The sequence below is a fragment of the Ictalurus punctatus genome, chromosome 24 (genome assembly GCF_001660625.3).
Source record: "Ictalurus punctatus breed USDA103 chromosome 24, Coco_2.0, whole genome shotgun sequence".
In the NCBI taxonomy this organism is placed as follows: domain Eukaryota; kingdom Metazoa; phylum Chordata; class Actinopteri; order Siluriformes; family Ictaluridae; genus Ictalurus; species Ictalurus punctatus.
Genome location: NC_030439.2, coordinates 9595384 through 9622398, shown reverse-complemented (window position 1 = coordinate 9622398; position 27015 = coordinate 9595384). Strand labels below are relative to the sequence as shown.

Here is a 27015-nt window from a genome sequence, read left to right as displayed (position 1 = left end):
GCTGGCGAGGTAGCGTGGAGTCAGTGGGTTTGCAGAGGGAAGAGAAACGGCGCAGGAACGCGCTCACTGCTATCTGACTCGCGTCTCCATCCCCGGGCGCATCGGCGTCAAACTGCAGCGCACGATTTCACACGTTTTGACATTTACGCGTTTTCATTCAAGTGTAGCAACGAGAACAGACGCGTAAAAAAATGGTATAATTTTTTTTTTTTCCAATGTAGAGTTTTTTCCCCCCCTTTCACCAGATGTTGACAGAGAACAGCTTGGTTCAGCGTCGCAAGACGGCAGACAGCCGAGTGGGAGATGCCCGAAAGCGGTCAGACTGTGGAGCGCGTTGTGCGCGCGGGCACCTGTGAGGCTGAAGCGGCTGTGTGTCCCGGTGTTTTGGCGTTGATCGGTGTGATTGGTGTCGGTGCGCGCGTGAGGAGCTCAGCGGCGCCGCTGCAGCAGCGCGGAGCGTGAAGTGCGTTCGCCTTCCGGTGAGTGCTCGGCGTCTGCCTGCACAGTCCACATTTGCATAACCCAGTCTTGCCCCGAGCCGCTCGGAATTTGGAGAGGGTTTGTGTTTTCTGTTGAATTTCCATTAACCTCATCGCTGCCATTCATAGGTCAGTTGCGCACACGCGCTCAGCTCAGGGAGAGAGCGCTTCATCCATTCCGCCCCGCTCCTCAGCCTAGTCATTCACATTGTGGATTCCTGTAGCCTCACGTCTATCATAGGTAAATGATTATGTTGCGTTTTAAGGGCCATTTCTGCAGGAGTGTACTATGATCCTGCAAGCGCATTTGGAGATAAATACCAATTGTTAGATACGTTTTGAGACATGAGTGATTGCGGAGCAACAATTCCTAAGCGCTGTTCAAAATCTATCATTTGGTGTTGAGTGACGGCGGCGCGTGCGTCTGGTGCTGTTTTGGTTGTGATTACGGTGAGACGTTATAGCAGACTCACACGCCCGCCCGCTCGCAAGCCCGCCTATGGTTCTCTTGATTAGTCTAGCTAATTTTGCCCCCCGCCGCATCTCTCTCTCTCTCTCTCTCTCTCTCTCTCTCTCTCTCTCTCTCTCACACACACACACACAGACTCTCTCTCTCTCTAGCTCTTTCTCTCTCTCGCTCTTTCTCTCTGGCTATGCAGTACATCCGCAGATGCCAATTAAAGTTCACAGTCGTCTGATTCCTTTTCTTTTATTTTCAATTTGCCCCAGCAGATTTTGACCACTGCTTCACATGAAAAACATTCAGATCTGCATTCTAACATACTGAATAGTGTCACAGTAGTTAGCTTCTTACAGGTGTAGACAGGGGTAGCTTAAAGGTGGGCGAAGGCTGAGGACACAGGGGGCCCAAATGGATTCTGATGAGTCTGGGCCCGGGAGCTCAGTGGATTAAACTGTCAGGGGCCGCGGCATTTTTTTATTGGCACAGCTGCTTCAGTGGCATACTGTTTTGACATGCTGTATATTGTAGTGTGCTAGTGTGCTGTTCTGGACATACCTTGACACTGTACTAGACTGTACAGTGGAAAGTGTATGCGCACGTTTCAGACACTGAGACACGTGTGAATTCCTGATCACAAAAATGATCTGGGAAAAAAAAATTCACATGGAGACCTCAGGGAGTTTTTTTTTGTTTATTTGTTTAGTAGTGCATGATAGATATTTATTTGTTTAGTAGTGCATGATAGATACAAATATTTGCACCATGGTCTAGTTTCACACGGAAATGGCAGCCAATTTGGAGGGTACTGTATTTCATTACATGCTTTTAAGGGTATGCATTGTGTGTGTGTGTGTGTGTGTGTGTGTGTGTGTGTGTGTGTGTGTGTGCGTGCATGTCCATCAGACAGCTCTGGTCACCATGACGACCTTTATTAAAGAAAATGTAGAAGGCCATACCAGCTGGAGACTTCTGATTGGCAGAGAGGAGAGATCCAGCATGACCTTGGTGGTAACTGTCAAAACAGTCATGTCTCTGCCATCTTACATACAGTGCCATAGCCCTACATGCTTCAGAATGACTCAAGATGCTACAGATGTAAGCTCTATGACAATTAATACATAATCTATCTCACACATTCCATGAGACTACACTCCCTTTCCTGCTTCTCTGACTCTTTTTGCTCTTCTCTTTATTCTCTCTCTCTCTCTCTCTCTCTCTCTCTCTCTATCTCTCTCTGTCTCTCTCACTGTCTCTCTCTCTTTATATCGCTCCCTCCCTCACTCATCGCCTCTGTTTCTCTTCCTCTCTCTCCATCTGTCTCCCTGCCTGGCCGACAGAGCTGGTTTTAGGAGAGCTATCACCTTTGACCCTGTCTTAGGAGAGCGTGTGGTGTGGGTGTGTGTGCGTGTACATGTGCATGTGTGCCTCTGTATATGTATGTGTGAGAGTGAGAGGGAGGTTGGGTGGGTGTAATGGGATTTGGGGCATGCAGCAAAGCTGACTTGATCTACATCACTCTGTGTGTGTGTGTTTGTGTGTGTGTGTGTGTGTGTGTGTGTGTAATTTTGTCTGCAGGACACTGAGCCAGGGTTTGTGGGAGGGAGGTATGGATGAGGGAAAGTGAGAGTCTGTGTATGTGTCTAGGGGTTCTGTATATCCGAGTGTTCTGCATCCTCTATACACTGAGCCAACTCTAATGAGAGACTGAACCAACTTATTTAGGGGGGAGCTTTGTGAGTCAGAAGACGCATACACATCTGTGTGTACATGTACACACGATAGTGCAACAGATTGCAGGTCATGCATATAAATGTTGCTAAAATACCAGATCCTTTGTATACATCAAATATACAGAGATCATGTTTAAGCTTAATCTACTCTGACGTGTTGCTACCTGGTAATGCTGTAAGGTGGTAAGGTGGGTCTTTGTGTTTATCAGCTGCGGTAGCTCAGAAATGTGTAAATGAGGCAATTGAACTTATTGACACGTTGCATCGAAATAATCTGGAAGTTTTCATATGTTTTGTTATGCTGAAATATATTGATGAAGTAGTATATGTAACATCTTACAAAGAGCATGCAAAGTCTCTCTCTCACTCTCTCTCTCTCTCTTTTTAAATAGAGGATTCACATGCCTTCACCAGACTTAGGATAATTGGTGCTGTGACCACAAATTCTGACAAACAGCCCTTTAACACCAGACATTGAAACAGAGCACTGTGGAATAATCCAAATACAAAACATACATTCTTAGAGTTCTTAAATTATTTTTTAGGGGTTTCCTGGATATTTAAGGATTCTTAAGCATCCTAAAAAGGTTCTACTTGGAACCCTTTTGGATTTGGAAACATTCTGTTGTAGGATTCTACATAGAGCCTTTCAGGGTTCTCCCAGAGGAGCAACTGAAAAAGCCTTATGTCTTTGGACGTTGTGGGGTGGTGACATCTGCAGCTGGGCTTCTGTTCAAAAGTTCTGCCAATTTAAGCAGCAAAAGAAAATGTGAATGAATCTGTTATGCAGAAATCCTGACAAGGAGGTAATATGATCAGGGAGAAGAAAGTACAGTACTCAAAGTGCATGGCTGGTGTTGGCCCCTGTATGTAATAAATAGAGTGCCAAACAAGCAGCACCACAATGGAGAGATGTATAGCTGCATCTTTGTGTATCTTTAGCAGCTACAGTACAGTACAGTACAGCATGGAGAAGTTGAAATATAAGCTTGCTCATTGGAAAATGTGTAAAGCAATGTTGCTCTGAAAAATTTTTTAATGACAAGAAAAAATTCTATTAATATTTCTATTCTGTTACATTTCTATACATTTTTAGAAATTATTTTTCCTGCTCAGAATTGTTCCAATGTATCAGAACAGTGATGTATCAGCTACATTATCATTTAAAGCATACATTTTCAACACTCTAATTTGCATATTGTCTTCCATCATAGACCAACCTAGTTTTTGTGATAACTAGGTGGCTTTTTTCCTCCAGAATTCCTGCCTGTTTCATTCAGGGTTTTTTTATTTTTTATTTTTTTTTAAAAATGTATATAAAAGAGGTGGACAGAAAATCTCTAACAAAACAAAAGTATTAAGCTTTAAAGTTTGATATTTGGTTTTATGTGAAGTGATGTAAGACAGCCAACTTACAACTATCTTGGTTTTCTATTGTACTCACTGAAAATGGTTGCAGACACTACTCAAGATTTCAAGCCTAAAGTCCAATAGAAATACAACTCAAACAAGTTGGAAGGTTTTCCAACTGCATTCTATTGATAAAGGCGTGTGCTAATATATTGTATAAGAAATTGTGATACACTATTTTGGCATGCTATTTAATGTGGTAGTATGCAGTTTGAGATGCAAACCTAGTGGTCAGAGTTCTCACAGTGGACTCTGTGATGATTGTGTTTGACTAATCAATGTGTTGCGGTATTTCTACACTAGCTCCTACTATGTCCCCATCCAGCACACATTCTTAATTATATGATGGGTTATTTAACAGTCAAAATAATGACTAGATGTGGGATTGTAGATTTGTTACCATACGGTGCATGATGCAGTCCCATGAAAACAATAATAGAACTCATTTATCCTGACTAAAAGGCTTTGCACATCAGAACATCCACTTATGGTGGATCCAGACCCAATCCCAGGAGCACCCAGGGCATGAGGTTGGAATACACCCTGGATGGGACACCAGTTGATCACAGGGCACAGTGCACCTACACACATTAATTCACACCTTGGAGCAATTTATGAAAGCCAAGCCACCTACTGCCATGTTTTTGATAGCTGGGAGGAAACCAAAGAACCCAGAGAGAGGAAACCCATGTAGACATGGGAAGAACATGCATAGAAACATTGCATAGATAGTAAACTGGGCTCAGGATTAAGCTGGGAATTCTGGAGCCGTGAGGCGGCAATGCTACCCACTGTATCACCACTTTGCACACCAGTACAGAAGTGTATTATTCATTTAAAGGATGGAAAAAACACATAATTCTGTGATCAAGGGTGTCCATCATCCATAATTTATTCACTGTCCATCATTATTTTGCCCATATAGGAGCCATAATATTATGTTATACATTAAAAAAAAAGTGTAAGCTGAACTTCTGAAGATGATTTTGCAATTGTGTTAATGTTAGAAAGTCAGACAAAGAAAACACCATTATTTTCACCACGATAGAAAAAGGATGTTTAAAAAAAACTGTCAATTTGCTCATTCAGAAGCTTGAACTCTACAGTAGGCTAACACAACATAATATATTACCAGCCATTGCCTAGATGAAAGAAACTCCAATTGGATATTTGTTCAGCAATTCCTTGCTATATTTTCTGGCTAAAATGTTTAATTCCTTAAAGCCTATAGCACTCATATGCAAAAACTAGATGCTTTAAAACAGATGTCTAGTTAAGAAGATTTAATTATGACCTGTTTTTAGGTCTGTTTTTAATGTGTCCATAAATGGATGTACTGTCACAGACCAACATTTTCCGACTTAGTGTCTAAGTCAACGGTGTACTGTGTTGGTTTAGAATTATTGTTGTATATTTTTCATATGTTAACTATGCAGCCTGCCAAGATGTTATATTTCTTTGACAGAAACCTGAGTGAGAACACAGGAACACAGGCTTTATTAAATGTTTTATGCTCACTGGAGTGTTGCATAAAGACAACACAGGTGAGTGTATGTAAGAAGTATGCAAAGTACTGAGGTGTACAAAACAGCAGGATATATTAAGGAGTTTTATGGCATCAATCTATATGTTTTGTGCTGGTGATGTCAACCTTGACTTTGCTTAGCCTCTCTCTCTGTCTCTCTGTCTCTCTCTCTCTCTCTCTCTCTCTCTCTCTCTCTCTCTCTCTCTCTGTCTGTCTGTCTCTCTCTCTCTCTCAGGTAACAAACTGGCAGGGTAGCATTGCCATGGAAACATGCGATTTGTGAGTGAGAAGAGAATCAGTTGAGAGAATCTAGAAAAAGGTAAGTGTGAGGTTTTTTTTTGTTATGCTGCATATGTTAGCACACATTTTGAGTGGGAAGTATGTGTGTGTGTTGTGAGAAATATATTCCTCCCTCTGGATGTAATGAAATATGTCAGCGCATGACATGCTAAGCAGCCTGTGCAGATACCTGCATGCTTCATTTTCAAATATTAGCTCCACTCTCCTCCGAGCAAAAAGAGAAGTAGCCTTCGGCCCACAGTTCCTCCTCCCCCATAACCACGTCATCCTCACAGTCTTTTGGCAAACAGGAGATCCAACTTTTGCTAATACAATTCGCACTTCGTTTCAGGGTGACTCATTCAGTCTGACTCAGTTGCTCGACCATTCATTCATTGAGATTTTATGGTGTAATTTGTGAAATTATAGAAGCAGAAAAAAAAGTCATAGTGATACATAGGGATACAGTGCTAAAAACGTTTCTGTATAATGTATTGTATTGTAATGTAAATGTATTTGAGAAGGGGGGGGGGGATATCACATTTAGATTGTAACATTCAGATTCATAAAATCAGCAGTGTTTGTAATTTATTTTTTTTAATGAATTTTAGTATTCATATTTTAAGAGTTCCATCTTCAAAATGGTAAATGCGGTGTTTATGAATAACAGTTTTAACGCTACATTTACAAATCACAAGCTAAACTGATTACACAATAACAACGTGAAGATTTTTGACTGAAACATCTCACTCTTATAACATTTTGAGGTGCATAATCAATGTGGATGACTGCAGAAAGCTTGAGGTGGAGCTGAAATAAAGAGTTCTATGAGCTGCAAAAACTAGACGCCAAAACCCTGGCATGTAAAGTGCCTAGGTTGTCATGTCTAAACCTACAAAGTGAGACATAGTGCAAACTGAAAGTGCAACTAATAACACACAAAACTGGAGAACAGGAGAAGAATGGGGAAGAGAAGAGAAGAGAGAAGAGTGGAGGAGACAATATCAGAAGGATGACATATAAAAAAGTGAGAGATGTGAAAGGCAGTTGCCAGTAGAGGAGACTGAGACATCTCCATCTCCAGTAGGAAGATGATGCCTGTATTTCTCTAATCCATGTGTAGCTGAATTGCTTGCCTCAGTGCTTTTTAGTGGCTTTGGACAGATCTGGGTTTTTTTCTGTTCTATTTTTTCTGTTCTTTTCTGTCATGCTTATCTGCTCAGATTTACTCACTGAACATTAATATACTCAGAGTTGAAACATTACAGGCACAGACACTTTTTTTTAAGTGGACCATAGACACTAGGGGACACTCACGTAAAACCGAGTGTGTCATAAGATCCAGGATTCACATTCTTGGCTGTTGTTCACTGAACATACATCAGTGGTATCAGTCTAACTCTCTTCATCACATTCATAAATATTTCATGATACACTCATGTTTGTGTACATAGTGATTGTTTTATGTGTGCCCAGGAGTTACACAGGTGTTATACGCAGTTTGTCTGTCACCCATGTCTTAGTAATATGCTATAAAATGTTTATAAATGTTATGAAATGTCTGTTATTATTAACTATCATTTTACAAAAAAAAATTCAAATGTATTTATATAAAAGACCAATATTCACTTCCAAAAACAAATGAAGGAATCCAAAATGTTATTGGATTTGCAATGAGAACAAAATATATCATTTTTTCCCCCCCAAACAGCACGAGAGTCTGTGCAATCTGTATTTTTTAGGGAGAAAGTTTCAGTAGGCTTAGTCAATAGTTAGTAGTGTTACTTAAGCAGCTAAATGCAACAAGCCGTCAAGAATCCACAAGGTAAACGTGGTTAATTAAACCAACGCATCATGCCATTTCACATCTGCACAAAATATAGTAAAAGAAGAAGCAAGTGGTTGTAATAGTAGAACTGATGTGTCCCAGGTAATGAGCACAAGATGAGTCACTCATTTCAAAGTAAATGGGAGCAAAACATTTTTTATTGGTTTCTTGTGTAAGCTAAACTTCTTCGACAATTGTTAAATCTACTCAAAATAATATTCATTCATCTTCAGTAACCGCTTAATCTTGGTCATGGTCATGTTGGAGACGAAGCTTATCCCTGTGGCATTGTGCGCAAGGTGAGAGAATTCACCCTGAATGGAATGCCAATCCATTGCGGGACACCATGCACACATACATTCACACACATTAATACCCACCTAGGGTCAATTTAGCGTAGCATGTTTTTGGACCATGGGAGGAAACCCTGTGAGCATAGGAAGAACATTAGAAAAATCAGTAGATATGTAGTTATAGGTTGTAGTTATAATCTTTTTTTTCTGAAAGTCTCAGGCAAAATAAAGATATGTAGTAACGTAGTTATAGTGTAAATAACTTTACTGATATGCCATGAAACATATTAAAACAAGTCTTGACCTGCATTATTTTATGGATTCCTCTGCAGTGATATTGTCGCGGTGTTGCCATGATACACTAGGGTTAATCAAGGATTTACTCTGGTATTTAATGGTTGCCATGGTTATTAAACTCAGAACAATAATACTACCATGGTTTTATTATGGGTCACTATGTTTATTACAAGTTATACTTAATATACTTTTTTTGGCTGTACGCACATAAAAGCATGCTGCACTTTTATAAGTACAATTCCTATTTTACATTCTTTCCTTGGAGCCATGCCAAACATTTAGACTATAAATATCAAATTAAAAACATGAGAAAGATGAACAATGTGCTGCATTTGCACATATTGGCGCACTGATGTTGGGTGAGGAGGCCTGGGGTACAGGCAGTGTTCAGTTCATCCCAAAGGTTCAGTGGGGTTGAGGTCAGGGCTCGCTGCAGGACACTCAAGTTCTTCCAATCTAACTTTGGCAAATCATGTCTTCATGGCACTCACTTTATGTACAGGGGCATGGTCATGCTGGAACAAGTTTGGGTCTCTTAGTTCCAGTGAAAGGAAATTGTAAAGCTACAGCATACAAAGACATTCTGTATAATTATGCTTCCAATTTTTGTGTCAGCAGTTAGGAGAAGGCCCCAGATGGGTGTGATGGTCAGGGGCCAACCTAGTTTTGGACATATACTTTTCTATCTAGCACCTTAAAGGATTCATAATGAGTCAGATAAGCCTTTAAGTAAAAAAAACTCTGCAGAAATCTAGATTCGTTAACCATCCAAGACCTTTGAGGAGCCATTTTTCTAAAAACACACTAGATCGCATGTTACAATGTTATTGCACAATTTAGTACAGTACATATTTCAGACTATTACTTAATAGAGTGGCATACTTTTATGTGGTTTGTGGTGTAGGATACAGTATCTACCTAGAGTCTCCAGCCAGACTGTAGGGTCTTCTTCTGATTACAATCCCATCAAGTATAATCGATAACCTGGAAAGTTGATGGATAACCTGAAAAGTTGCATTTGAGCAGCTGCTTTATGCCTTTCACAAGCAGAAAAGATAAATCAGTCCTTGAAGCTCCTTAATTGTTTCTGCTGTTGTTAGGTAGCATTGCCTGGGATATGATGTCATCACCTCACAGCCTCCAGAGAACAACTTGTACTTCCATGAGGACCGTTATGTGATACAAAACGAACACAGTATCGATAGTTCTTTATTTGGATTAGTAACCAGACCATGTTATACTGCACTGCTGCTGGAAAATCCAGACACACACACACACACACACACACACACACACACACACACACACACACACACACTATCCCCCATATCTTCTAGTATTTTTTTATATGTAAGCCTACAGTTGCTTGTCCTACTATCAAAAACAGTCTATCATCCAAAATCTGTAAGTCAAATGGGATCTTCCAACTGCAATCATGACTTCTTCCATCTCTCTCTCTCTCTCTCTCTCTCTCGCTCTCTCTCTCTTTCTCTTTATGTGTGTGTGTGTGCATGCCACAAGCCAAGCTCAAAGCACATCATCTGTTTATTTGTTATTGCTATTATTATTTGAGTGTAAGTGACTGTTAAAGGATGAGGTTGAGGTGAAGAGGGTTATGAATTCTGCTCTTCTCTCTCTCTCTCTCTTTTTGTCTGTTGCTCTTTTTCTTACCGTTGCTTTTTTGTTCTGTCGATCCATCTCACTCTACTTTTTCTCCCATCTCCTGTCTTTATCCTACCTTTAGTCTCTCTTGCGGACTCTATTGCCCTCCCCCATCCACCGTCCTCTAGTTCCTCTATCTTTCTCTTTTAGTCTCTCACTACACTGTATTTCTCCCTTGGCTCTCTCTCTCACTCTGTCTCTCTGTCTCTCTCTCTCTCTCTCGTCCACGCTCTCTCTGTCTGCTGGAAGTTAATGAGCCCAGCTCCCCCTGGGGAACACACACTTCCTTTGCCAGAAAGAGAGTGATAGAGAGACAGAAAGCTTAACTCTGAGCGGTGAGAGAGAGAGTGTGCTGGTGTGTGCATGTTTGTGTGTGTGTGTGTGTGTATGAGGGAGTGAGTGAATGAGTGAGTGAGTGAGATACATTGCAGAAGAAGATAGTGGGGGAAGGGGAGGGGCACTTAGGGGAGATAAGAAAGAAAGACAGTGAAGAGAATCTACAGAAAGGATCGAGTGTAGGTAAGAGTGGACGTGTGCGGTCACCATGACGGAAAAACACAAAACTGTGCATCAGAAAGATGAATTGGTTCCCTAGAAACTACTGTCCTGAGATTCCGACAAAGGAAAGAGTGAAAAAGAGAGGAGAAAGGATGGAGCGAGTGACGGTGATGTTTAAAGAAGAGCCACTGCAGAGTTTTCATCCCGGACTGAGTGAAAGACGACTCATGAACATGTTTGGGTGTGCGCAGGCGTGAGAGCATGAGAGCCGCTCTTACCTCGGTGTGTGCTCCTGAGATGGAATGCGCACAAGGCAGCCATTGTTGTTTAAACAGGCAGCCAGCAGCCCTTCTCCTTGGCAACGGGCTCTGCAGCAGTGTCTCCCACGGCAACAGTGGAACGGGGGTGCTCTGGGTTCAGGCTGTGTGTGTATGCGTATGTGTGTGTGTGTGTGTGTGTGTGAGTGTGTGTGCACAGTGGTCATGTCAGGAAGTCAGGGCTGCAGTGGAGAGGCCCCTCTCCAAAACGCTAGCCTCAAGGTCTCGCTCAATATGTGTGCACGCACGTGTCTGTGTGTTTTCCAGCACAGTGTGTACAAGGGAGAGAGGCAGTGGGTGAGCGTGCTGCCATGAATGAGACACAGAACGGGTAGAGACAGCTTTAAAGGACTTTAAATTGTGAAATGTGAAAGGATGAGAATAGGTTGAAAGGGGTTATAAGAGAAGATGCAGTGGAAGTTGAGGGGTTTAAAGATATGAGGGAGTGAAGATGAGAAAGAATGGACAGAAGATCTACATGATAGCGACTAAAATGATCACCACGGTTATGTTGCTTAATATAATGTATCATTATTAGTCCATTGTGAAATGATAAGCAATATGTCTGATTTCTGACTAACAAGAGTGATGTAGTGTAGGTAAAGATAAAATTGTTAAAGCCTGCCCTAACCTTTACTTGAAGGTTTGCAAATCATTGGAGTCATGCAAAGTGTTTTGAATTTGCATGTTTTGGAGACCATCCTGATTTTTTCATTAATGTAGGACTACATTTGTTTAATTCCACTACTTTATCAGTTTAATACTTTAAAACAATAATAAAAAAAAAAACAGCCTTCGCTTTGCATATTCCTAGAAAAGGTTTCCTCAAGGTATTTTTGGATGGATAAAATGGTTCTAAAAAGGAAATGCTTTGTTATAGGATTCCACATTGAACGTTTAAGGGTTCCCCCAGAATGTACAGCATACATTCCTACACATGGATAAATTGCAGCATAGTCACAAAAATCTAAATAAAATTAGACTCAGATAAATAAAGATGATTATTTATACAGTATGTAACCAAACAGACATTTAAGTCAAATGTAAATAAGTCTATATCAGTGTCTAAATGGACTTTGTGTAACATTAGCCAATTATTTAACTTTCAATAAGTTCACCTATATTGCAGTCAATAAAGTTTCATTAATTTGGGAAGCCTTAAATTGTGATTGTGATTAAAATATAACAAATAATTGCGCAGCCTTTATATTCTCTATGAGATTTACATTAAGAAAGAAATGCATAGTAAGAGTGAGAGAAAACAAGATCGGTAACTCTCTCGCTATCTTGCTCTCTCTCTCTCTCTCTCTCTATCTCTCTCTCTCTCTCTGCCTGCTGTTGGATGTTTCTTTCCAGCTGGTGCGGTAGTCACATGACCCATGGAGGAGTGAAGGGTGGATTGGAGGGTCTCTGCAATTCTTAAAATAACCATTACATGTACACTCTCACAGAAGTAATATTGCTGCAAAGAGAGAAACAGAAAGCAAGATGTAGTAAAAGTGTGTGTGTGTGTGTGTGTGTGTGTGTGTGTGTGTGTGTGTGTGTGTGAGCGCGTGTGTTTTGGCAGGAACTGGTGTTGAAGACAGGCTCTGATGATGAAGATTATTAGGAATTTCCTGCAGCTGGGGATGAGAGAGGAAGAGAGGAAGAAAGTGAGGGAGGGTGAGAGCGATAGTTGGCTTGGGGGAGTGGGGTGGTGGGGAGGAGTAGGGGCCATGGAGAGGTGGGAAGAGGGAGTGAGAGTGGGTGAGTGTGAGTGAAAGAGAGAGACAAGCAGCGAGACAGGGAAAGGGAGAAGTGGAACACCAGAGAACGATGAGGGAATGCTGAGTAGAAGAAGTGAAACCTGGAGAGGAGACACAGGGCAGACGAAGTGTGTGTTCATGTGTTCATAGATGTGTCTGTGTGTGTGTGTGATGACAGCTGTGTTTCTTCTGCAGAGTGTCACCAAATGTCTCTGTGGACCATATGACCCACTTCTACCTCTCTCTGCGTTTCCCTTTCTCCTTCCCCCTTTTTTCTCTCCCACCTCACTATCCATTCTGCATCCTTCTTTTTGCCCTCTCTCTCTTTCTGTATGTCTTGCACACCCCCCCCACACCCCCCATCACTTGCCCTCACACACTGTCAGGGCTGCTGCCTGTATCTTAGCAACAACTGCACTCTCATTTGAACTGAGTGAGTGCTTTTCCCTAACACACCCACTGAAACACACGCACTTGTGTAAACACACACGATTACACACATATGCACATATATACATGTGCACATACACACACACACACACACACACACACACACACACACACACACACACACACACACACACACAAAGAACCATGCTCTTTCACATTGTGCAAACACCTACACATACACTTGTGTAATTACACACATACTCCAGAACCACCATCACTACTTCAGAGTATCAGGCTCTACAGCCCCTTTCATCCGCACACTTTTACACAGGAATTCAACTATAATTTATCAGGAAGGGGTTAACTGGAACACAAAGACAACTTGGACAAGACCGAGTACAATTTCTTGAAAAATATCCTGAGGGATTATTTGTGAACAATTGTGACTGATTCAAAACATTTGCACAGTGCAGCAACAATAAGGAATCTGATACCGAATAAACCTGGATTGGCATTATATCAGATTTGACATCATTCTGGTCCAATGACATATTTTACCATGAATGAATATTATGCTATGCACAACATAGCTATGCAGGTAAACGTGCGTTAAAGCTCACCAACATCATACTTCTGTTATTTCCCTTCAACTTGCTCAGATGGCAAACTGTCTACATGGTTACTAAAAGCATGTCAGTATCGGGTATTGGGCAGTAGTCAGAAAATTGATAACTCTATTTTGTTTGAAGTTGAAAAAACACTTAAGTGATTGAATAATAAACTCCATTAAACCATTATATACTCAGCAAAAAAGAAACGTGCCTTCTTCAGGAGACTGTATTTCAAAGATAATTTTGTAAAATCCAAATAAACTTTATAGATTTTTATCAGAAAGGGTTTAAACGATGTTTTTCATGCTTGTTCAATGAACCATAAAGAATTATTGCACATGCACCTGTGGAATAGTCCTTAAGACACTAACAGTTTACAGGCGGTGGGCAATTAGGGTCACAGCTGCAATAACATAGGACAGTAAAGAGACGTTTCTACTGACTCTGAAAAACACCAGAAGAAAGCTGCCTAGGGTTCCTGCTCTCCTGCGTGAACATGCCTTAGTCCTGATGCAGGGAGGCATGAGGACTGCAGATGGGTCCAGAGTAATAAACTGCAAAGACTGTAATGTAAGATGCCTGAGACAGTGCTACAGTGAGACAGGAAGGACAGCTGATCGTCCTTGCAGTTGAAAATTTCATGTAAACATGTGTCCCCCCAGACATGATAGAGAACCTGCAAATGCCATGGTGAAAGGGTGGAGTAACATCTCACAGCAAGAACTGACCAATCTGATGCAGTCCATGAGGATGAGATGCACTGTAGTACTTAAAGGTGCTGGAGGTCACCAGATACAGACTGTTACTTTTGATATTGCCCCAAACCCCCCACACCCATCGAACCCCCCCAAGCAGCTGAATGTGGGAGGACATTTCTTTTTTTGCTGAGTATATTTGGGATTTGTAATAAGCTACATCCTGTGCAACAGGGCTTTTTGGCCAGTGTGAACGTGTGCAGTGTGAAATCTGCAGACTTGAATGACACAAAGACCAAACATTACAAGAAAAGAATATTGCAGGTTTTGAGTGAGAATAGATTCTAAGAATGAAAGCTGGAGATGGGGACATGTGGGTTGTACAATGGTGTGCATTTTTGTATGTGATTCTCAGTGCTTTTAAGACAATGTTTTGGTCCATCATCAGAACATTAGTCATATTTCAAGGTTTCCATTAACAATTTTCAAGTCGTTAAACACTTCTTCACAAGCTTTTCTTGCTGCATTGCAGATGTGGGCTGATCGCTTCTGTACGTTTACGAATACAGTGTTTACAAAAGAATCTATGAGCACTTAAGTATTCTACAGGATGTCCCAAAAGTTTCCCAAAAGGGAAATTAACATAGTTAATATAGTCCCCTATGTATGGAGCCTTTTGGGATGAGCTGTATAATCACATTAAGAGGACTCTTAAAACATTACAGTTAAAATTCGACCTGATGCAGTTATTGGCCAGTCTTGACTTTTGTTACAGGTTTATTTATTTATTTATTTATTTATTTTTACAATAACTTTGGCACTCTTTTCAGAACCTTGATGTCATTGTTCAAAACGCTAGACACAAAACTCAAAACAGTCATCACTTGTAACAGGCTGTCCAGTGTTCAAAATATTGCCTTGTGCATTCATGTCTTTAAAGATACCTTGCACTATACCTTGCACCTCCATGTGGAATAATTAAGGAAAGGAGAGTATGGGGGTAAGTACAAGGTGGTAAATTGTGGATGGGCCTGTAGCCATGCTTGCACCATTTGAGCACGGTGGAACCTGACCTTAACTCACGCAATGAAATTACACCAGGTCACGCCATCAGCTCTACAGACCTGATTTAGCTCATCAAGGAATGTTACAAGGAGAGCTGCATTATTTGATCCAAGAGTAGCTCTGTGTCTCACCACACTATCTTCCAATATAGCCCCACACATGGTGATGTTGGCCACACATTGACCAGATACTTGGATGGTTGCCCGCTGACCAAAGAAATTCCGACATCTCCTCATCTTGACCAGGTTGAAGCCTACCTCATCCAAAACAATGAATTTCTGATGGCTTTTGTCAGCATCCAGCTCCTTCACCCTCTAAAAAGACATTTTGGAACGTTTAGGAATGTTGGAAGACAATTATGAATTACAGTGATGTAGAATTGTGGGGGAATTTTTCACAGCAGGCATCTAGAAATTGAACATACCTGAACAAACTCAGTCCTCAGTTGCTTCACTATGTCTGCATTTCTTTCAAAAGGCACACATTATGGCTATTTTAGAGACACCTGGTGCCTTTTCAGCATATGTGCTATTGTGAGAAAACTTATGGCTTCCATATTGTTGAACATGTCGTCATTGTCCAAGATGTGCCGCCGAATGTCTGTAAAGTGAATATCAGTTCTGGCCCAAACCAAATTGACCAGAGCCCGCTCTTATTGTTCAGTCAGAATTTTGCCTGTCTGTAATGTCAAATCTGAAAACATGGTCTGGAAAAGTGGTACATTGGACCATAGAAAGAGTGTCTGATAAAGACTGATGATGAAATATTACATCCATAGATAATGTAGTCCAATTGGTTCATGTTCCATGGTAATTGGTGTCAATGGATCTCATTATCTGGAAACTTTCATGATCTAATCATGGAATATTATTTGTCAGTTTCCATAAAACTATGCATGAAGAGTAATGCAACACTTACTTATCGTTTTGAGCAGTATTAACTGATAGTTAGATCACTGTAATGAAATAAATAGACAGTGATCTCAGATGTAATGTGTGAATTGCATTTTGAAATGGTAATTATTTGATGTTATGTTGTGTCATTTTGAACAGGTGATTTTAGATCAATAAACAAATTATCTAAGGTTTATGTATCCAAGCAACTGGAAAAAGTGTTCGAGTTTTGAAAAATATGCACTTTGATCATTGACTGTAAGTTTTGTGTGTAGAGTTTTGAAAAATGACATCAAGGTTTTGAAATTAGTGCCAAAGTGATTGTAAAAAATTTTCAAATATTTGGTGCTTATGGCTTAGGGCAGCTTTGAACACAAGCAGACTGGACAGAGTTGTGACAGGTAAGTATTGTTATAGGCTTACAGTCAGCAGATGTTTTTTTGTTACCCATAGGGCATTGTGGCAGATTCTGAAGAAAATGAGAGGAGAGGATAAGATAGCAGAGGGGAAAAAGGGTTTTCAAAAAACGAGAGAATAATAGCTAAGAATGGGAAAAGAACAGCAGTAAGTGGAGAAAAGCTTGAACTTGACAGTGGTGGTGGAAATGGTGAACATGTAAAATTATTAATTGAGTTACTGGCAGGCAACCACCTCAAATTCCTCTGTCCTTAAGTCAATGATGCACACACAGAAGGACACACACTTTGTTTTTGAGTTATTCCAGCTCACTAGCGTACACTGGCAGGGAAATGTGTAGTGCGGCCAAAACAGAGTAAAAAGGGGAGGAGAAGCTCTAGACACACTATCTTTCAAAGGCTATGGGATGAAACATGTGTGTGTGTGTGTGTGTGAGAGAGAGAGAGAGGTATGTGTGCGTGACTATAATTAAAGTGGTGATCTGCAGTTGTACTCATTCCTGCCTTCAGTTAGACTGATGCTTAATTAATTAATGGCATTAATTAAAGAGAGAGAAAACACAAGAGAGAGAGAGAGAGAGAGAGAGAGAGAGAGAGAGAGAGAGAGCACGGTGATGTATGTTGCAGATCTAAGAGCTGTAGGCTCTTTGAGTCTTCTAGTTGAGAAGAGTACACTCATGCAGTCTAAGTAGCCCATGCATGATCTCATCTTGGTTCTCATCTCTAGAGAATACCTTTACTTGTTCTATATTATGGAGTCTCATAGTCTTACTGCAGTCTGTTCCCAAAAGAATATAGTTAAATACTCTTTGGTTAAATAGTCTTTCCGTGTTGGTAGATAGTTTGCTTCTCTGTTTCTGCTTTCCCTCAGTCTGTTTGTCTGTCTGCCAGTGCATCTTTAAGCACATAGGCATGGCAGGGTTTGTTCGGCCCAGAGCACCACAGCACATGTTTCTGCTCCACTCCTTTACTCCTCTCTCCCTGCTTCCCCTCTCCTCGCCAGTTAGTAATAAGAACCATGTGCAAAAGCAACAGTGATGGATGGAAATGTGTGTGTATAAGAGCTTGTGTGTGTGTGTGTGAGAAAAAGAAAGGAAGAGAGTGGGAGTGAGAGTGTGCATGCTATGGGCTTTGCAACTGTAGATGTCTGTTTGTCATTACAGACTTAGCAATTTTTGTTTTATAAAAAATATACAATATTGTGCAAAAGTTTTAGGCTCATTAAAAGAAATTTTGTAAAGAAAAATGCCTTTAAAACCAATGGAATTGAAAGTTTCTAAGTAGTGAAATATTTAATATATTGATAAATAATACAACAGTAATATAGACTTTGCATTTGCTTGTAAAATGGCTTAAATTCTATTAGGTACATTGTCATGTAGTCTCTAAGGAATTGGGCTGGTAGGTTGTTCCAGGGTTCTTCTTGCTACAGTTCTTCTGTCTCTGCAGGTAAAATCCCAGATAGCCTTGATATATTTTTTTATATCACAAACATGATGTGTGGCTTAATATGGTTCATAACTTGAGTTGACATTTTTGACATTGACATTTTTTTTTCTCTCTTTACACACAAATGCAGCAAGCATAAAATAGCCATATAGGGCAAAATTTATGTAAAAATGGTAAAATAAACAAAATAAAATAAACACAAATGCTTATGATTAATACGTAGGCATGCTTTTTTTGTCTGTCACTGGTTGTTGCAACTGAGAAAGTATGTCAAGATCTTCTGACTCTCTGGCCTTTTTCATCCATACATACAAGCACTGGCTTCCATGCTGCCTTGTCTGAGCAGAGGAACGCTCCAGCTCTCCTGATACCACTCCTCTCATCCCTCTGCTGCCCCCTGTTGATCAGTCTTTACACTTCATTGTTTAACTTTTGTTCTGCATTGGCCAAGGAGCCTTGTGTGTGTGTGTGTGTGTGTGTGTGTGTGTGTGTGTGTGTAAAGCAAGGATGTCCCAGTCATGTGATCCAGTTAATTACCAGGTTTAATAATTCTTTCAGTGGAATATTATTTCAATTTTAGTTGAAAACTTAACCGTCTAACTATACTGTGTATGATTTGTTACATAAATATGTAACTTAAGAAAATGATTTAATATAATATAATTATGAATTATCAAGCTGTATTGCTATGGTAAAAACTGTTTTCTTGAGCAACTGCACTGGATAGGAAACTGTAACCATGGTTACCACTCCCCTCATATTCTATTGCCAGGGTTACAATGATTCTCTAAGTGTATCACTATGGTAACAGTTGTCCTTTTGTCCACAGGGATAACACAAAATATGACCATAGCAACGCAAATGGTAAGAACAATAATAATTTTCATTAAAGCATGTCATCAAATGTTTTTATTGGTATTTACTCTATGTATATATGGTTTATATACTGTTTATACTATTTCTTTCACTCCACAGATAAACATTGCCAGATAATTTTCAAGATCTTTACTTCTGAAATCTGAAGACCTTGTTTACTGACAATCTTGCACTCAGATTTGCTGAGCAAGGAACTGCAAGTTGAGAGAGAGGGGGACTCGCCTTTGAGTCAGCCACTGCACATTAACAAAACAAAGGCAGATATTTACTGACTATATTGTATATGTGTACTAGTGCAATTGGTCTGTTTAAGAGGCAATGAGTCGACTGTCAGGCCGTCTGCGATCTGGAAGTGTGCGTTTGGTTTGTGAAGCCCTGGGTGAGGAGGACTGCAGTGAAGCTGAAGGCTCCTGGATGGGAGATATTGGGCCTGGAGTCACGTCAGCAGGAGCAAGTGCTTCTGACCCAGCTGCTTCACTGCACTATAGATTGTTTTCACCTCCTTCACTTGCTAATGGTCTACGTAATCATGATGACCAGTTTCAGCGCAGAGCAAGGAGGCGCAGACAGATGGACCATGTGGAGCAAACGCACATGCATGAACAAATTCACATTCAGTCACACACACACCCACAGATGCACATACACCAACAACCACTTTCCCAACAACAGAGCACTCATGCAGAACACTCCAACACACGTCTGCAATCTCAAATGCACATTCAAATGGATACCCATGTGCACACTGAGAGAGATGTAATGATACACAAACATACACATACAGAGATGGTCAGATCTTCAACTGTGGAAGAGGATACCTCTCTTGTCCCAGAGGATCTGTCTATAACTCCAAAGACTGAAACATACACTTCCCTTGTCCATCCAGCCCATCCACTGCATACCAGCCAACTCTCACAAAACTACTCAGCCCTTCAACCCAGCCCTGCTTCAACAAGTAAGGTAGATAGAGAGAAACCCTCTAATACCTTAATATGTCCTAACCCTGAACTAGGTCATAGTTCTAGTTCAAGCTTCAATCCTGTCAACACCCCTATGGAGGCTGAGAGGAAGTATACCCTGAGGAGTTCTGGTCGGCCACGTTTCCCCTGCCACCTTCGCAAGTCATCTCGTTTACGCAGAGCTGCAGAGGATAATGTAATGAAAAGGGAAATAGAACAAAAAGAGGCAGAGGAGGATAGGAACATCTGGAGAGGAGAAGAGATTAGACCAAGAGAAGAGTGTCCTCTAGAAGTGGCTGTGGCTGCTTCATCCATTGAGGTTTCACCAGCTCCAACTAATTCAATTCGTATGGTGCCAAATCATAATGTAGGAATACCATTCAGGAAGGCAGCAAGTGAAGGCAGCACTGTGATTCAGAATTCACAGAGAGCTAAACAACGAGGCCGGTTTTTAGGTGTGAGAAAGATAGTGGTAAAAATTGCAAGAATCCCTGTGCATCTTAGTCGACGACAGAAAAGCTATAAGATCTCCTCTTTAGAGCCTGTGGCAGTGGGGTCACATGGGGAAGGGTGTACTGCAGGAGAACCAGCAGAAGGGGGATCTGGTGTAGAAATGGGTGCACATATTTCAAGGGAACCCACTGCACTTCTCCGGATGAAAAACAATGGGAAGAGTGTAATGGTGATGTTTCCTCCAGGAGAACTACCAGTCATCTTGAAACGGCGAAGAGGGCGGCCCCCTAAACAGGCTTTACCAGGACAGCCTGACATGCGTGAGACTAGAGCTGGGGCTGCAAGTGCTGCAGAGCCCAAGAAACCCAGGAGGCGTCGGCGAGTAAAGTTACCTTCCCCTCTCCCCTCGTATGTTAATGACACGAATGATGTTAAAGTAGAATATGCAGATGTTCTCTCTAAAATGGCCTTCTTAAACCGGCAACCTCCCAGTACTGGCCGCTGCTCCCCACCACGCTGTTGGACTCCAACCGAACCTGAGACCTTCCACACATCTCCAGAAAACCCAAATCTGTCCACATTACTGCATCGCCTCACAGGCTTCCGTAGGCGGGGTGGTCGTGCAGGCTGTATGGGAGGGAGGGGAGGGGGTATGACAGGGTGCTCAGAGGCTTTTAAGAGGTCGTTCAGTGATTTCTTTGAGACAATTGGCAAAAAGCGCAAAGTTCCTGTGTCTGAACCAGGAACTCCGCGAAAAAGGGGGAAAGGGCTTAGTGGTGGAATGAAGAGGGCAACATTGAGCGAGCAAGGTAGCCTGGTGAGTGGGGAAAAGATTAGAAAGCGGCGTTCACGAAAGAATGGAATATTAAAAGGCGGTCAGGGACTCATGGATCAAGACTGGCAAAATGGAAATAATGGGTGGGGAGAGAAGTGTGATCCAGATCCAGGTAGTTACCAGGGCTCATGTTCACCTCGTGCAAGCTTTCCATCCTCTGATACTGGCAAAGGGGGAGTGTACCATAGCCCTGGAATGAGAGGAGCTGGCAGTGCAGAGGAATGTCAGGGAATGTTTGCAGGATACTTTCGTTCTTTACTTGATTCAGATGACTCCTCGGATTTGTTGGACATCTCCATGTCCAGCCCTACAGGACACCAAGATGCTCGTAAAATCACTCCAGGATATGAGGGCAGCAGTCCGGGTGCAGCCCATTGTTGGTCTCCTGCTTTCCCTAAAAGAAGCCCCAAAGTAGCCGCATGTACTGGGGAGGGGGGCTCCCTTTCCTCAGCCCAATCTCATAGCAATTCTGCAACTAGGACCCCATATTTATACAGTGTATCCCAAACATCTCCAACCACTTCTTTCCCCAAATCTCCTGCTCTTTCCCTCTCTCGGTCACCCAGTTCTCCACGTCCTTCTTCTGGCTGTTTTTCCCAATATCCCTCCACTTATAGTGGAAATGTGCCTCAAGGAGCAGGTGCTTGCCCTGTGACTCAGCAGCAGCACAGATCAAGTGACTGCAGCTTTGCCTATGGCACTAAAACCTCCCCTGCCTCTTCAACACAACGCCACATTAATTATTCAAGTTATCAAGCCTCTGCCAAGCGACATTATAGTGCATATACTGGGCCTACCCACGTCCCCATGCAGCAGAATGAGTCTACTGGTCCATCATCCCCAAGTGGAAGTTACATGTCAATATCAAAGACCAGCTCGTTGTCCTCATCCTCGTCTCCTCCCGAAGGTTCCAGACAATACCAGTGCTCAGCTCCATGGGGTTACAGGCAAGGGGGATCTACCTGGGGTGGTGATGGATTTGGTGCTCACCAGTTTCATGGCTACTCTGATTATGGAGTCAGCGGAACAAGTTCTGAGTCCAAAGACATCCTAGACATTTCAAATTACACACCCCAAAAGGCAAAGCAACGTCCCTGCCCTGACACATTTTCTGAATCCTCCTCTGATTCCTCCCACACAGGGTTAGGAAGCATGGGAGGGATGTTCTGCCCTAGGGATGCACCAGTGTCTGAAGGGCAGTCAAGCCTGTCAAGCCTGGAGAAGCTGATGTTAGATTGGAATGAAAATTCTGCAGGCCCGTCATATAACTGGAGTCAGAATGTCTTGTTTCAAGGCGGGACAAAACCAGGCAGAGGACGAAAGAAACGGTCTGAGGCACAGAGTGAGAAGGAAACAGGCCATATGCCCCCTGGATCACCTGCAAGTCCTCCTGTGCAGGGAGGTGGACCAAAGCGTAGTGCTTCTGCAGGCCGACAGCCTAGGGGGAGTAGGGGCAGGGGAGGCTTTTCTCCTTGCCAAAGAGAGCGATCTTTACCACCAAAGTCCAAACTTCAAAAGCCTGCAGCCCCCTCAGCAGCAGGGCAGATGAATTCATCAGGGGGACTATACCAGGAAACGTTAGATTATTATAGTGGCGATAGCAGTAGCCTTTCACCACTAAGCCATGCCCCTGAGCTCTGTGAATACCCCTCTCCCTACTCTGCCCACACCTCTACTCCATCTTCTGATGAAAGATTTGGCCATATTTACCCCTCAGATTCTGCCTCTCTTTCTCCCAGCCTGTCAACTCAGTCCGATGTCCTAAAGCAACTCTCTAAACCTACACCCCCTCCACAGACATATGGACATTCTACCAGGACATTCAGCCCTACACTATCCCCTAGTCCTCGCCTTCCGCCACAGTGTAGCTCAGCCATGAGTCCACACTGTGTGCCAAAGGACCAATTTCCACAGTATGACTCACCCAGTTACAGTAGCTCTCCTTGCTGGTATGGACAAGGTGGAAGTGTTGCTCATAGTCCCCAGAGCTATGAGGAGCTGCGCTCCACTGCCATCACTATGCCCTCACACAAACGGGACATGTCTCTAATTAGCCCTGGGATGAGAGCACCATCCCATTCTCCTTATACTACACCTTTACTCAGAGGACATACTATGTCCTCTTCTTGTGTGGGTGGTAGTCGAGACTCTTCTCCGCAGCATGAGGAGCTGGGTTATCATGGTAATATGGACAGCTATGCACCCGTAGGGCACCGTTATGTGTCCCAAAGTTCCCGAGGGGGGGTTCTCTGCCAACTGTTGGATCAACCCAGTGATGAAGGCTTCACTGTCACCAGCCTGTAGTTAGCATTATTGCACCATCCCAATAAAGGTGAGAGATTAGTTCTCAAACAATCAAGTACATTAACATTGCATCTGTAAATATCATTAAATATCACTCAGAAATAGTTTCTAAACAATTGTTGCTGTTGTGATGCATGGTCAAGGCCATAAATCATGGTCAATTTGTACCCTTTCCACCTTTGTTCATACATTGTCTCTTTCCTTTCAACAGATGATTTGGACTACACCATTTTCATATTTCTAATATTTTATAAGAATGTGATGTTACAGAAGAAACTTGTTAGATAGGATTAAGGAGATTTGGAACTGTGGACTAAAAGATGATTTCTTCAGCAGTGACAATCAAGATACACACACACACACAGACGCACACACAATACACACGCATGCACACACACACACACACACACATGCACACACACACGCACACACACTCACACACACTGAAAAACTGAAACAGCACGTACACAGATAGATGCTCCTACATGCACAAGACCAGTTGTGAAGCTTGGGTGGAGGTTTTTTTCTGGATGGACGGACATACTGCTAATATCAACTAGAAGAACTCCTCCGCTGAACTGCAAAAATCCTCAGAATGCAAATATTACTCATTTAAACAGAAACCCAGCTATGCCTGCGACGATTGTTCAATCTGACATGAGAGATCATACAAAAAGTTTCTGGACTTCACACTGATCTCTCTGTTTTTTCCTCTGCTCTGATTCTCTTTATGTGTCTATCTGTCTCTTCTAGTCTTAACATCATCTCTGGCCATGTCAATAGAGATCAATTACTTACTCCCCAGAATCTACCACCTTTGCAGGGTTTATGATGGTGACCCTGCTCCCTACACAGACTTTATCCCCCTTATCCCACCTTATGTGCTGTCTGCTCCAAAATACCAGCATCTGTACATAAGTCACACCAACCAACTCAGCACCAGAAATAACAATGCAATGACATAAATAACTGAAGTATAGCAATTACAGAAGGGGAGAAAGTTTTGCAAAGGCTGTAAATTTATTACCAAATTACAATGAGAATGTTACAGAATTTCTGGTATGCCATGTGAGACGTGATGTCAATTTATAAGTGACTTTAAATTGTTCCACTTGATCCTGTGCAAATAGTTACTGCAATCATTTTAAGCAAGGGTATGGTCTGGTCCAATAGGGTTTGTCAAATGAATCAAATGCCTTCTTTCTCTGTTCTTGATCACGGCCTGCAGCATGGTCATACCCTGCCCAACACCCAGTTCTTGTCTCTGTATTTTTGTAATTTTCTGTCAGGAGGACAGACACTCATGCACTGACCCCAAAGATGCTGCTCTGGCAAAGGTGCTGAGAGGCCAGTCTTTCTGAGCATGGAGGTCTGGAACTCAGGGTGTGGACAATGCCTATTCTCCTACTCATACTGCTCCCCCTCCTTTTTTCTCTCTCCACTGTTCTATTTCTTGTGGTCTGCTGTGTCGTACAGTGATTTTTTTGTGATGAAATACTGTATCTGTCTGTTCCATATACTGTATCTAAGGTGGGAATATTTAAATACACATTCTGTTCTTATCATTGCGTAACTCAGTCCTGCCTCTGCTCTGTGGAGTGGTGTAGAGTGGTGTGAGAATGTTGCACATTCTCACACCATATATAAAGATAAAAAAAATTACAAAAATATACGATTACAGTTTCATCTATAAAATTTAATCACATCATTAAGCAATCTATTATTTTTAAGGCAATGGGATTGTAATAGGGCTGTAATACGGTTGGTAGTAGGGGAGACAATGGGTATGGTGTCCCATAAGTACAAAACACATTAACAAAACAAAACCAAAACAGCAAATTAGAAAATGCAACAGCAAAACCCAAATCATAACAGCAAATTCAGAAACATCAAAATGAACAGGTCCTTACTGAACTTGTTGCTGATTGGACACAGTGTATGACTAGCTATCACAAAGAAAAAGAAATTCACTTTAATCTTTTGTCTATCCATCCATCCATTTTCTGTACTGCTTATCCTTACTGCATCGTTGGGAACCTGGAACCTATTCCAGAGGGCATGGGACACAGGGTGGGATACACCATGAATGGGGTGCCAATCCATCACAGAGCACAATCACACACCCATTCATACACTACGAACACTGGACATGCCAATCAGACTACCATGCATGTCTTTGGACTGGGGGAGGAAACCGGTGTACCTGGAGGAAACCCCCGAGTCACGGGGAGAACATGCAAACTCCGCACACACAGGGCTGCGGTGGAAATCTCAACCCTGGAGGTGTGAGGCAAACGTGCTAACCACTAAACCACCGTGCGCCCATCGTATATCTAGTTAGCCTAAAAAAAAAGTGTTAAATCGTGGATACTTACTATTGTAAGGATTCATGCTTTCTGAATAACCCAGATTAGTTTAGAAAAGTTTTTAGTGTTTATGGCTTTGCTGTTGTGTTTTGATTGTGTTTTCTGATTTACTGTTTTGATTGTGGTGTTTTTGGCTGGTTAATGCACTTTGGTGACCAGCACAGCGGTACAGTGGGCAGCATTGCTGCTTGATAGTTCCAAGGTCCTTGGTTCGATCCTGAGCTCAAGTTACTGCCTCTGGAGAGTTTTGCAGGTTCTCCCCGTGTTTGAGTGGGTTTCCCCTGTGTTCACTGGTTTCCTCCCACTGTTCAAAAACATACAGGTGAGTGGATTGGCTGGTGTCCCATCTAAGCTTACCTTACACACAGGATAGGCTCTGGATTCACCGCAACCCAGATCATGAATAAAGTGGTTACTGAAGGTGAATGAATGAATCATTCCAGGCTACCGTACAAATGTTCTAAATAGCCATTTTGAGGTAACAACATAAACAGTGGAAAGGAAAATATGAGAATTTGCACAGTCTACATATTTCAAAGGAAAGTACAATCAAAACCCAGTCTTTAAACATAAATTTTGTCAATTACCAGCACTAACCTAGAACACCTGAATAAATAATTGCTATTATGAACTGCATCAAATCTGAAGTTAATATATTCTATTATTCATGTATGTTTAACCATCTGCTATCAGTTTTACTTACAGGTGGAATGCTTGTGGGTTACTGCCATTTTCTGTGCTTGACTGAGTTTAACCACCTTAACCAACATATTTAAAAGGTAGAGTTGGATTGACCAGTAAGTGGACCTTGCACATAATGAGGAACGAAGTGCCAAATTTCTTTTAAAGTGGTCAATTGAGAACATTTTAGAGGATGTTTTTTCACACTTGAAATAGCTTTATGGCTTGTGGGTATGTGCTGATGACTGGTTCTGTGTCAAAGTGAAGGAAAAACTGTTACAGGTTATAAAATACACCTTGGCCCTGATTTTTGCTATGAGAAAAGTTTTAAATCTTATTGTTTCCTAAACTTTGTTTAAGAAAAATCCCCTACTGTGGTTGCAATCAAATTGTTTAGACTGTCAATATTTTTGTATTTCAGCAATGAGAGCAAACTCTCATTTCTACCACATCACTAAATACAGTTTGTTTGTTTTTTTTAATGAAAAAAAGTCTA

The 27015-nt window shown here is 41.8% G+C and overlaps 1 protein-coding gene across 3 annotated transcripts; it reads left to right on the top strand.

Moving 5' to 3' along the window:
• Nucleotides 1–27015, top strand: ahdc1 (AT hook, DNA binding motif, containing 1). Of its 3 annotated transcripts, XM_017454455.3 has the most exons (6): nucleotides 1–479; nucleotides 1846–1950; nucleotides 5843–5926; nucleotides 18875–18909; nucleotides 19021–23500; nucleotides 23684–27015. In XM_017454455.3, exon 5 carries the CDS (start codon nucleotides 19240–19242, stop codon nucleotides 23470–23472), a length of 4233 nt encoding a protein of 1410 aa, XP_017309944.1. In that variant the 5' UTR covers nucleotides 1–479; nucleotides 1846–1950; nucleotides 5843–5926; nucleotides 18875–18909; nucleotides 19021–19239; the 3' UTR covers nucleotides 23473–23500; nucleotides 23684–27015. The 3 variants fall into 3 exon arrangements, with proteins under 3 accessions (XP_017309944.1, XP_017309947.1, XP_053531271.1); XM_017454458.3 differs by lacking the exon at nucleotides 1846–1950; XM_053675296.1 differs by lacking the exons at nucleotides 1–479; nucleotides 1846–1950 and adding an exon at nucleotides 1951–2037.

What these genes read in the sequence shown, in the direction of transcription:
- ahdc1 (XM_017454458.3), top strand. Translation starts at nt 19,240, where the DNA reads ATGAGTCGACTGTCAGGCCGTCTGCGATCTGGAAGTGTGCGTTTGGTT.